Here is a 12,757-nt window from a genome sequence, read left to right on the forward strand (position 1 = left end):
TAGGAACCAGTGTCATCACTAAGAATGTAGCCTGTCAGTTCGCTAGGAACCAGTGTCATCGCTAAGAATGTAGCCTGTCAGTTCGCTAGGAACCAGTGACATCACTAAGAATGCAGCCTGTCAGTTCGCTAGGAACCAGTGACATCACTAAGAATGCAGCCTGTCAGTTCGCTAGGAACCATTTACATCACTAAGAATGCAACCTATTAGTTCGCTAGGAACCAGTGACATCACTAAGAATGCAGCCTGTCAGTTCACTAGAGACCAGTGACATCACTAAGAATGCAGCCTGTCAGTTCACTAGAGACCAGTGACATCACTAAGAATGCAGCCTATCAGTTCACTAGAAACACTAGGAACTAGTGACATCACTAAAAATGCAGCCTATCACTTCACTAGGAACCAGTGACATCACTAAGAATGCAGCCTGTCAGTTCGCTAGAAACCAGTGACATCACTGTCTCAGCGATGTTAGTGGTTCCAAGTGACTCGATAAGCAGCATTTTCATGATTTTGTGAATTACATCCAAAATGGATCCAACCATTGTACATAATCAACAGGTGCACATTAATAAAAAATGTTACACAGTACTTATATATTTACCATTCCTTTCAGACAAGTATTAGCTTATTGCAATTGACAATTTCCTTTGAACTGAAAAGGGCCAATGAAAATTAGTATATATATTTACTAACTCATTGCTATCTTTATGTTGCAGGTTCAGCAATGGCATCCTACGATCCAAAGGAAACATTAACTCTGTCCTATGAGGGATCATTACGTCATACACTACTTGATTCAAGCATAAGACTCAGTGAATTGTACAATTTCAAAAGTAACCAAAGGTACAAAGGATCCGGTTCGTACCAGTTCAGGAGCATTCTGGGAATTGAAGGTTCTAGCTCTGCCTCAGTCAGGTCATCAATAAATAATAACATAATGGTCATCGAGGCTGAAGGTAATGATCGGCTTACTATAGCATCATTCTTTGCAAACAGCAACATAATGCTAGTGACCACAATCAACACTGATAACCTACAGACAAAAATAGAATCAAACTTTAAGTTTGATTCATCTTACTTGAAGGGAACTAACAAAATATCGGGAATGGTCTTGACTGAAGCAGTCACAATGACTTCAACCACTGAACTACAAGACGGAGCATTCATCAACACCATGACCTTAGATTATAGGAACAAGCAGTTGTCTCTGAAGTGCGATACTAATGGAAATTACTACAACTTGGTTGGACTGAACAAACTTGAGGTCACGCTGTCAAAGCAGATGGCTGCAATACGCTCCGAGTATCAGGTTGACTACAAGCGCAACCGATTCTACACCCTTTTGTCTGGCTCCCTCAATTCTCTTGGTCTTGAATTAAATTCTGATATCACTCTTAATAACCAGGCAAGCAGAAGCGCGCACAAGGGCACTCTGAAACTCAACCAGGATGGCCTGTCCACCAGTGTAACGACCAGTGTCAACTTTAGTCCTTTAATCCTGGAGAGTGAGTTCAATGCTGGCATTGGGTCATCAGGAACAGCAATGAAAATTATGGCAAATGGACGATACAGAGAGAATAATGCGAAGATATCTGTTGAAGGAAGGGCTGCCCTAAGTGAACTTTCTATGAGTAGTGTGTATCAAGCTACTCTTCTTAGCATGGACAGCAAACATTTATTGAACTTTAGGCTTAGTAGAGAAGGACTGAAGTTCTCTAACAACTTAATGGGCTCTTATGAGCAGATGAAACTGGAGAACAGCAATGACCTAAGCATTGTAGGATCTGTATTACAGTTTACCTCTAAATTTGAAAACTCCTTAAGCGCTGACAAATTCCACAAGCACAGGTTTGACTTCCAGATACAACCTTATATCATGACAACTCTGCTGAATAGTGAACTCCAATATGGTGCATTCGAGTTAACCAACAGAGGTCAAGCACAGCTAGAAGCCTTCAAGATAAATCTCAATGGTAATATAAGAGGTGCATTTAACAAAGATGAAATAAAGCATTCCTACGGCTTCACCATGGGTAACCTGGAGGCCAAACTGAACACAGACACAGTTGCAAATATTCAAGGAACTGCCCATAGTCATAGATTTACTGTAGACATTGCTGGCTTCTCTGCTTCACTTAGCAGTATCACAAACTCTGAATCAAAATCCACTCGTTTCTCTAACAGGATTAGTTCAGTTGTGAAACCATTCACTGTTACCATTGACTCTCAGACTAACGGAGATGGAAGACTTTCACTTTTTGGAGAACAAGCAGGACAGCTTTACAGCAAATTTATCTTAAAAGCAGAGCCCCTTTCCTTTAATTTAGTTCATGATTACAGAGGATCCACTAGCCACTCGTTTGGAACAGACAAAGTCCATGAAACTCTTGTAGATTACAAGATCACCTTGTTGTTCACACCAGCAGAACAGCTAAGCTCATGGAAACTGAAGAGTCGCCTGAACCAAAACACATACAACCAAGATTTTAGTGCCTATAACAATGCTGACAGCATTGGAGTTGAGGTTAGTGGGCAGACTCTAGCAGACCTCTCCCTATTGGACAGAGAGGTCCATCTACCATTTGTCAAGTTTAATCCAATTGACTCTCTAAACCTAAGAGACAGTGTCAATAGTCCTCAAGAATTCGGAATTTCTGGATACATAAAGTATGACAAGAATAAGGACATGCATCTCATTAGCTTGCCTTTCATTGAGAACATATCTTTGTATTTTGAGAAAATGAGAACTGCTTTGCTCACCACCCTCCAAGCTTTACAGAATTCATTAAAAGACATAAATATTGACCAATATGTACAGAGGTACAAGCGGGCTTTGGACACAGCTGGCCAAAAAGTGACCGACTACATTAACAATTTGGACATAGAAAGCAAATTTAATGCGGAAAGAGAAAGAATTATTTCCTTAACCAAGGACGTTAAAATCACTGCTGAAGATCTTCAAGCCGCAGTTGAAGAGTATTTCAGACGGGTACAATTTTATTTGCAGCAATACGTGAATGAAATAGACAGATACATCAGAGAGAATTATGACCTCGAGCATCTTAAGAAGTCCACTGAGATTTTAATTCAAAGATGTGTTGAAAAGCTGAGAGAACTAGACAACGAATACAGAATACAGGAAAAGACTCTTGAAATGATCCGAAACATACAAGCTTTAGTGGAAAAAATCAATGTCAATGACTTAGGACAAAGTCTGGCTGCTTGGATTCAAAATGTTGATGAGTTGTACCAAATAAAAGCTAAGCTACAGAGAATCTTACAAGAAATCCAGATATATATCCAGAGAATTGATATTGATCAACTGGCTCAAAATGTGAAAGAACTGCTGCAATCTATTGAAATATCTAAGTATGCAGAGCAGATAAAAAATTCCTTGCCCATTGAGAACCTCCGAATTATGATAGGACATTTAAAAAACCTTATTCTCACCCAGCTTGAGGAATTTGAAGTAAGTGAGAAAATAAATGTGGTCATTGACAAACTGCAAGACCTTGTGGTAAACTATGATATTGACAAAAAAGTTGAAGTACTTATAGAAAAGTTTGTTGAGTTCCTCAACCAGCAGAAAGTCAAAGAAACAATTAAAACGGTAACAGATATGCTCAATAACATTGATATTCGTTCATATTACAAAAAAGTACTTAATTTTGTCGAAGCCAAAGTCAAGCAATTGAGAGACTACGACTTTAAGAAGCTTATAGATGACGTTAATTATTATCTCGATGTCATAGTAAAAAAAATCAGGTCTTTTAATTATGATAAGTTTGTGGATGACTTCAACAACTGGATTAAAGAGCTGACTGAAAGAACAAATCAAAAATTGAGGGCTCTGGAGCTGCCACAAAAGGCAGAAGCCTTAAGACAATATCTAAATGAGGTAAGAACAGTGGTGGCTAAGTATCTTCGACAAGTTAGAGACACCAGACTTGCTGCAGTCATCCAATGGTATGAGGAGATCATGTCTTCAACAGTATTGATTGAATGGAAGACCAGGGCAATTGAACATCTTGAGGATGTCAGAGACAGAATATACTCCATGAACATAAAAGAAGAAAGCCAGAGATATCTACAACAGGTTAGCCAGGCTTACCGTCGCTTAGTGCTATTCGTAACAGATCAATGGAGCTTCATGGCTGCCAAGATTAACACTTTTGCAGAAGAGAACAACATTCAGGAATGGGCTGACAATGTGAAAGTCTTTGTTGAAGAAGGATTTGTTGTGCCAGATATTAAATTGGGATATATTAGTATTCCTGCATTTGAAGTAAGCCTCAGGGCTCTCAGAGAGGCAACATTTAGAACACCACACTTTAATGTACCATTCACTGATTTGCAGGTCCAATCTGTGGAATTCAATTTGAGAAAGCTGAAAGACATTGAAATTCCAACAAGATTTGTTACACCAGAGTTCATTATTTTAAACACCTACAAAGTGCCGTCATACATTATTGATTTGAACGAAGTCAAACTGAAAATAGTAAGAATAATTGATCAAATCATTTCAAGTGACTATAAGTGGCCATCTCCAGATATATTATTAAAAAATCTAAAGATGAGTGACATGGGGCTTCCTGAATTTTCCATTCCAGAAATCTATGTCCCCGATATGCAGCTACCAGAGTATAAATTCCCAAAGTTAAACTTGGAAAATTTCCAGTTTCCTGACATACAGATCCCTGAATTTCAGCTCCCAAAAATTCCTCATACCGTTTCAATTCCAACGTTTGGCAAGCTTTCCAGCTCATTCAAAGTAACCTCTCCATTTCTCACAATCTTAACTTCAACTGAGGTCAATAATGTCACCGTTTCTGAAAAAACACCAGAAATGGTTGCTTCCCTGTCGGCAGAAGCCACATCGATGATAGAGGCTTTGGCCTTTACCTTTAAAGCTGATGGTCGGATATCTGCTCCCTTGATGCAGGAGTTAATTCTTAAAGAAACAGTGGTGTTATCTAACAGACATGTTAAATTAGATCACTTTAGTGAAGTTACTTTTACATCAAGTCACATTCAGACACGGGTTCAAACAAAGGCTAACTTAAAAACTGAGAAGAATTCAGCTGAGTTGGAAAATTCCATTATCATGAAAGTACAGAAAAGAATTACAGCAGATGTGACCACTAAATATTCCCATAGCTTGAATATTCCACAACTTGTTTTTTCAAGCCAGCTTGACCTGCAAAATGATATTGATACAACCGTGGACATTGGACGCATTTCAATAACTTCCTCTGGCAAAGGGAACTGGAAGTGGTCCTGTCATCACATTTCAGATGATGGTACCCACCAGGCAGACCTCAAGTTCAACTTGAGAGGTGGCAACATTGAACTTTTGGGCACCAACAAAATAAATGCCAAATATCTAAAACTAGATCAAAACCTCATTTATAATTCAGTCTTCCTAAATTCCATAACTATTGATGTCATGTCAAAGGCCGATTCACCTAACATTGGCAACAGCATTGCTACACTTAAAGGAAGTGCACGTGTTGGTGAGCTGAAGATAGAACTTGAAGCAACTCACAATGCAGAGCTATTCGGACGGAGCACTGGAATAATAAACAATAACTTTGCCTTTTTAACAAGACCATTTGAAATAAAAATGTCTACTGCTAACAACGGAAATCTTAAAATTAGCTTCCCTCTGAAACTAACGGGCAAGATCGAATTCCTAAATAATTATGACTTCACACTCAACTCTAATGTTCAGCAATTGTCATGGAAAGCTAATGGAAGATTCAACCAATACAAAGTGTCTCACACTATTTTACTGAGCAATAATGAAGAAAATATTGAGACTAGTCTGGCAATGAATGGGGAAGCTAACCTTGACTTCTTGACAATCCCAGTTTCCATCCCAGAAATTCCGGTCCCATACACATCAATAAGAACACCAAAAGTTCGAGAATTCTCTCTGTGGGAAATAAGCGGCCTGAAGAATTTGTTGACAACAACCCGGCAGAATTTTGATCTGAATTTAAAACTTCAATATCAGAAGAATAAAGACATGCATATAATTCCTTTGCCACTAGATGCACTTTTGGATTCAATAAATGCAAATGTGAAGAACCTTAACAAGAAATTTGAAATTGGGAGAGACAAAACATTGAACCTCTTGGTGGACTCCTACAACCAAGCTAAAGTGAGGATTGATAAGTACAAAGTGGACAATCAAGTCAACAAAATACCAAGAACATTTAGGATTCCTGGTTATACCATACCATTTGTGAACATTGAGGTGTCTTCTTTCTCCGCTGAACTTCCAGCATTTGGCTATATAGTTCCTAAAGAAGTAAGCACACCAAGCTTTGTGGTACCAGTGATTGGGTTCTCCATCCCATCATACAAGTTAGTGTTACCTTCACCTGAGCTACCTGTACTACATGTCCCTGACTCCTTACGCAGACTTTCTCTTCCCAGAATCAGACTGCCAAATGGACAGAACAGCATTTCAATTCCAGCAATGGGAAACCTCACTTACGATTTCTTCTTTAAGTCAAATGTGATTTCACTCACCACAAGTGCCGGAATATACAATCAATCTGATATCTCTGCGAGAGTGAGTGTAGCCTCCACCTCGGTCATAGATGCTCTTGTATTTAATATTGATGCCACAACAGGACTTACAAGAAAGAGAGGACTAAAGTTAGCTACTGCCCTGTCTCTGAGGAATGCATTCATTGAAGGAAAACATGAAAGTTCTATATCTTTTGGAAAGAGAAATGTGGAAGCATCAGTGATCACAAATGCGAAAATGGATATGCTGCTGTTGAAGAGTACATTCAAGCAAGAACTGACTGGCAACACAAAGACAAAACCTACAGTTTCATCAAAAATGACCTTTACTTATGATTTAAATGCACTTTATGGCAATACTGCTAAAGGAAAACTGGATCACACACTGAGTCTTGAAGGTCTTACATCCTACTTTTCACTGGAGACAAAAACCAATGGAGATATAACTGGAACCCTGCTTACCCATCAACCGTTTTCTGGAATGTTCACCAATGATGCAAATACATACCTGAATTCCAATGGTCTTAGGTCATCTGTGAAGCTTGTGGCCAGCTCTAGAGCAGATAGCTTTGGAACCCTGGACTTCACAGAGAATCTTGCTGTTGAAACATCTACCAGCCGCATATATGCAGTGTGGGAACATAAGGGAGACAATTATTTAAGAGTCACACCACTCTTTACATCAAGAGGACAGCAAAGTAGTAAAGCAACACTAGAATTGTCTCTTTGGAGTCTGCTGGCAGATCTTCAAGTGCAGATTAATCAACCTAATTCATTTTTTGAAGCTGCATCATTAAATCAAGACATTTCACTAAATGTTAAAAATGAGAAACAAGAATTTAGTATGAAAGGGAATGGTATTCTAGAGTCACTTATTTTGGCTCATAACATTAAGTTATCCAACGACCAGACAGATGCGAGACTGGAAGTTGCAGGGTCACTACAAGGCCATGTGGATTTCCTAAAATCAATCATCCTTCCAGTTTATGAAAGAAGCCTGTGGGATATCTTGAAATTTGATGTTACAACAAGTGCTGACTATAAGCAATATCTAAATGCATCAACAATCATAATTTACACCAAAAATACAAATGGATTTTTCTACCCTATTCCATCTGAAAGGCTCGGAGATAGTTATACCATGAAATTCCCAGGACTGACTTTGCCAAAAGATATGGACCTGCCTTCTTCATTGCCAGAAGTTCAATTCCCTGCTGCCTCTATCGATCTGTTATACACTGCAGGAAAAGATTCCAAAATTCCCTTCGTGGAGCTATCTATGCCACAATACCAAGTAACAATGTCCAAATACACTCTTCCCAAAAGTTTCTACAACGTGGATTTTAACAGCTGGTTCAATAAGATAGCAGACATTGACCTACCAACAATTGAAATCCCAAGACAGAGCATTGTGATCCCACCTGTTAAACTGAGCCTGCCAGCAGGAATTTACATACCAGCATTTGGTTCTTTATCTGGATCTGTCCAATTTACCACTCCAATTTACAATCTCACATGGACGAACAAGCTGACAAACGATCCGGATGCTTTTATTGGCTCCATCGATGCCACCAGCAGTTCAACTCTACGATTTCTGGAGTTTGACCTAGATGGTGAGTCTCTCTCTTTTGCTTACTAGGAATAGTTGATTGTTGAATTAAATTAAAACACATTAAAATGTTTAACATGTATCTTTTGAAATTTGAAAACCTCAATCTCTGTGAAGCCACAGTTAATGAGCAGATCATATGATTGGAGAGAACACACGAAGTGCAAGGGGACTCCTTAACACAGACAAATAAATCTGGCATCAGGAATGCATTTTGTGCTCCTTCACCTTAAATATTCTTTCATTATTTATGATTTTTCTTGTAATTTAAGGAATTCATTTTGGCAGTCTTTTTTCCTTGTATTAAGTAGTCCTCCCACACTTCATGCGGTCTCTCCAATAATATATTTTCTTTTCATTAATAAGTTTCTTTTGGGGATTTCCAGAGGTGTCAACTTAACCAATTTCATCTGGGAAGCATTTGCCCGTTCCCAAACCAAAACAGTACTTGCCTGCTTCTTAGCCGGAAGCAGATGACTCAACTTCAGCACAATAGAGATAAGGCCGCTGTAGAGAGTGTGATTATGAGGCTGGCACGTTCCTGGTTATGTGCAGTGACAACTCCTCAGTGCCAGTGTAGTCAAATACAAGACTTACAGTCTTCAGTAGACAAAAGATGGGGCTTCCAGATGTATAAAAGCATACAACTTCATTGTGTTGCAAATCATCTTATTATTAATTGAAACAGAATTGGGCAAAGGATTGTTGGCAAAGGGGCTTTGAAACAGAATAAGGAAATCCAGGAGCATCCGTAATGGTAATTGTTGAAATATCGGTTGTCCAATAAGTATTTATTTGTTTTATTTTCCAGCTTCAGTGGGCAGTTCCTTAAAGGGAAGAACTCTCAATGTTATTGGAACAGGCAGCCTGGCACATGTGGACTTGAGCGCCAATTGGAAGCAGGAATCTATATTTAACGGCCTACGGTAAAATCTATTTCCTATTCATGTTACATATACATACAACACATTCCATTCCTATTCAAAATATGTCACCATCTAATGTGTATCATCCAAAACAACATTTCTGTGAAGATTTAGTTTCCTAAATCTACTGTTCTGTTCTCTTTGCTAGGATGCTGAGCCACAATGTACAAGTAGACATTACAAGCCCAACGTTCACGAATGTCCAAATATCTTGTAAACATGATGACAATGGGTTATCCTCATTTGTGTATTCCCCCTCTTCTGGGACTCTGGGCCTGCAGCTTGAAAAGGATTCCAAGACTATCAAACTGAGAGTCTACAGCCGCTCTTTAGTGAGTATTCTGTGTTGTAATATTTTGTAAGCCATACCATGCTTTTATTAATAAACTATACACTTCAGTAGTTTTATCATGAAGTTAGCAACTACCATAGGCTGTCATGTGACATTATATATGGTTATATGCATAATATTCCATGATAGCCGGTCCTGCATCCATACCAACTACCACCTGCTGTCGAACATACAGTCAAGAGATGTCCAGTAGCAAATGCTGCATTAAGACTGTGAATTCCATGGCTTCAGTGCAGTTCAAGCTTTATATTAGCAGCAAGTTTCCAGTGATATTATATCACTTTTTGTGCCTCTTATCATCCCTTGCACTTATACACACATTTCAGTAAAAAAAGTTTCTTCCATAAAGAGTTGAACAGATATAGCCTATTCCTTTTGTTTTGTTTAGTGTAACTGAATCCTATAAAGCCGCTCATTGCTTAGCAATATACATACATATTATTATTATTATTATTACTATGATGCATTCCCACTAGATATGAAATAATTGGTGGTTTCCTTATGTTTCATGGCTATATAGCTTAGTTATAGATCAGGTTCAAAAACAATGTAATATTGTCAGTTCTGTCATTATATTGTCTTGTGTTAACAAATTATGAAAAGGTATCATAAAATGATAGGGTCTATTTATCAAAAGGAGATAAGCCCTAAATATTGGGGCTTCCTATATTTACCAAAGACCCTGGCTAGTGAAGTCTATCACCTGCAATAGGGGGCTTCATCGGAGGCTTCCTGTGATGTTTCACAACAGTCGCTCGTCCGCTTTAACTGGGAGCTCGCTCAGCTGCCCCGGTAACACATTCATAATAAATTGGGGCAAAAAAGATTTTTTATTTCATGTGATGACCAACGATTAAAACTTTTATTAACATAGGTGTCTTAATGACCTTAGAATTTCATTCCGAGTTTCAGATCTAATGCACTTCTCACTGCAGGATCAATAGGTTGACTAGTGAATAATTTAGTCCTGCTAGTGAAGTTGGTGACTGTGGTAAGAGTCTAAGTTCACACATTTTTTATTGAATGATACTAATGTTCTTTAACTTTCTTTAGGCATCACCTGGGAAGGACACATTAATTCTGAAAAATGAAATATCAATAAAAACCCCAGAGAGAATTCAGAACAAATTTAACTGGCGTGAAGATGCCGCTCAAGATGTGCTCAATGGTTTGAAGGAAAGGTTACCTAAGATGTCAGATGCCGTCTACAACTGCGTCAACAAATACCACAAGGAGCACATGGGAATGGACATGAAAGAAACCGGTTTACAGATAAAAGAGCGTTTTCATTCCAAGGTTTCATCGACGTACCAATCTGCTGCTGGTCAGATTGACGAGCTGAAATATCAGCTGCAGTTAGCAGCCAGGGGTGCCAGTGGTAACTATGCAGATGTGATCAATAAAGCACAACAGTGGTACAGAGAACCTGCAGATATGCCCTTTCTTCAGGGTGATGGACAACTAGGAGCCAAGTTCTATGAAAAATCCATCACTGTAATAAGAAGCTACCAAAGTACAATGAGAGATGTAATTGATGCAGCTATTATGTTTCTAAAGAGCACACGTTTTCAATTGCCAAGCCAGACGAGGAGTTACACCGGTGAAGAACTGTTTGCCATGTTCATGGAATCGGCAACTTCCAGGATCGATGAATACATTCAGTACATCCAAAAACTTCTTGATGTCTTTGTCCAATCAATAAATGACGCTAACTACAAAATCCCTGGTACAAGTACAAACATAGAAGGCCGACAAGTAGTCCTCGCAATTAAGGACTTTTTGAAAGAGCTCCAGCAGATTGTTAACAAGTTGTTTAATGATTTCCAAAACGTAAGCCTCGAAAAATATCTCCAACAGCTTAAGGCTTTGACTCAAGAAATATCACAAAAATCTGAAAAATTGGTTGAAGCTTTGAGGTCAAGAAACTTTCAGGATATGAAGGCTCAAACTGAGCAAATGTACAGCGATGCTGTAAATTCGAAGTATGTACAATACCTCAGTGATCTCGCGGACAGGATTAAAAAGAGCACCAACCAACTGCTTAAACTTTACCAGAATGTATATGAAAAGCTTTCAGAGAACTTAAAGGAGATACTCATTTATGCTAAAGCCTTGCGAGAAGAGTATTTGGACCCAAATATTGTAGGGTGGTCTGTGAAATATTATGAAATTGAAGAGAAAGTCCTTGAGCTGTTTAAATTCATCATTGATTCATTGAAGGAACTGCCTTCAAAATATGGTGTAAATGTCTCAGAACATGTAGACAAACTGAAGGAATTTCTCAACGAGTATTATGAGCAGACCAGGGTTCTAGTGACTAACACAGAAGATAAAGGACGGAAGCAGGTAAGGAAAATTGCCTTGAAAATAGAGGAAGAGGTTAGCGATTGGTTAAACGACGCCAAGAGAGCCATAATTGAATATTCAAAGCTTCTAAATACACAAATCCACGAAGCATATGGTCAGCTCCTCAATTCATATGAGAAGTTCTTTGTTGAAGCCAACCGTCTGATTGATCTGGTCATCCAAAATTACAACTCCTTTATAGAATTCATCACTCAAATGCTGCAAGATTTCCAAAATTCTGCCAGTGAACAAATAAAGACATATGTATCAACACGTAAAGGAGAAATTAAGGTTGATGTACCACACCCCTTCAACTGGAAATCCTTTGATGAAATTCCCCAGGTAAGAAGCGACATCATATCTAAGAGGATGGAGATTGCACGTTCAATGGTACTTGACGGTATTGACAAAAGCTCTAGGAAGTGGGAAGAACTACAGAGTTTTATTGAGAAACAACTTGAAGATGGAAAACTTAATGCACAGCAAATCATTGACAACATCCGAAACTGGAAAAAAAATTGAATGGACATTATGTACTGTAGTAGCACAAAATAAGGTTTTTACTCTGTTTTAAAATAACAATCAGTATATATTAAGTTTTAAAGCTATTATGGTTTTTTGTAAATGGAAGAAGAAAAAAAAAACATCAAAAATAACAAATTGTTTTTATTTCTTTGAACTTAACTAATAAACATTGTTTGCTATAATCTGGCATTGTTCTAACTAATTTCCCTACTTCTTTTCATTATATAGAATCAACATTAAACTATATCATCAGCTTTGACTTCAATGGCTTTTCTTTAAAGTATCGAAATATGGCTACTGATAATAACTTAAAGGAACATTAAACTAAAACATTACTTTTAAAATATAGAACAAATATGTTTTAAAGTAGTTTCTGCCATGAAATTAAGGATTTTCAAGAGTTGTTTAATTTAAAATGAAAAAACATTTTCATTTTATAATTTGGTCACTCAATTCGCT

General features: G+C 38.0%; 1 protein-coding gene across 1 annotated transcript in view; it reads left to right on the top strand.

Annotated features, from left to right (window-relative positions):
• The window catches only part of APOB (apolipoprotein B), a 31,476-nt gene extending 18,996 nt beyond the window's left edge, over positions 1-12,480 (top strand). The window contains exons 26-29 of the mRNA XM_075201375.1: positions 720-8,153; positions 8,961-9,075; positions 9,224-9,407; positions 10,481-12,480. Coding sequence (XP_075057476.1) covers positions 720-8,153; positions 8,961-9,075; positions 9,224-9,407; positions 10,481-12,295 — 9,548 coding nt within the window. The 3' untranslated portion in view covers positions 12,296-12,480. The remainder of the gene's footprint in view (positions 1-719; positions 8,154-8,960; positions 9,076-9,223; positions 9,408-10,480) is intronic.
• The last annotated feature ends 277 nt before the right edge of the window (positions 12,481-12,757 follow it).

The sequence above is a fragment of the Mixophyes fleayi genome, chromosome 3 (assembly GCF_038048845.1).
Source record: "Mixophyes fleayi isolate aMixFle1 chromosome 3, aMixFle1.hap1, whole genome shotgun sequence".
In the NCBI taxonomy this organism is placed as follows: domain Eukaryota; kingdom Metazoa; phylum Chordata; class Amphibia; order Anura; family Limnodynastidae; genus Mixophyes; species Mixophyes fleayi.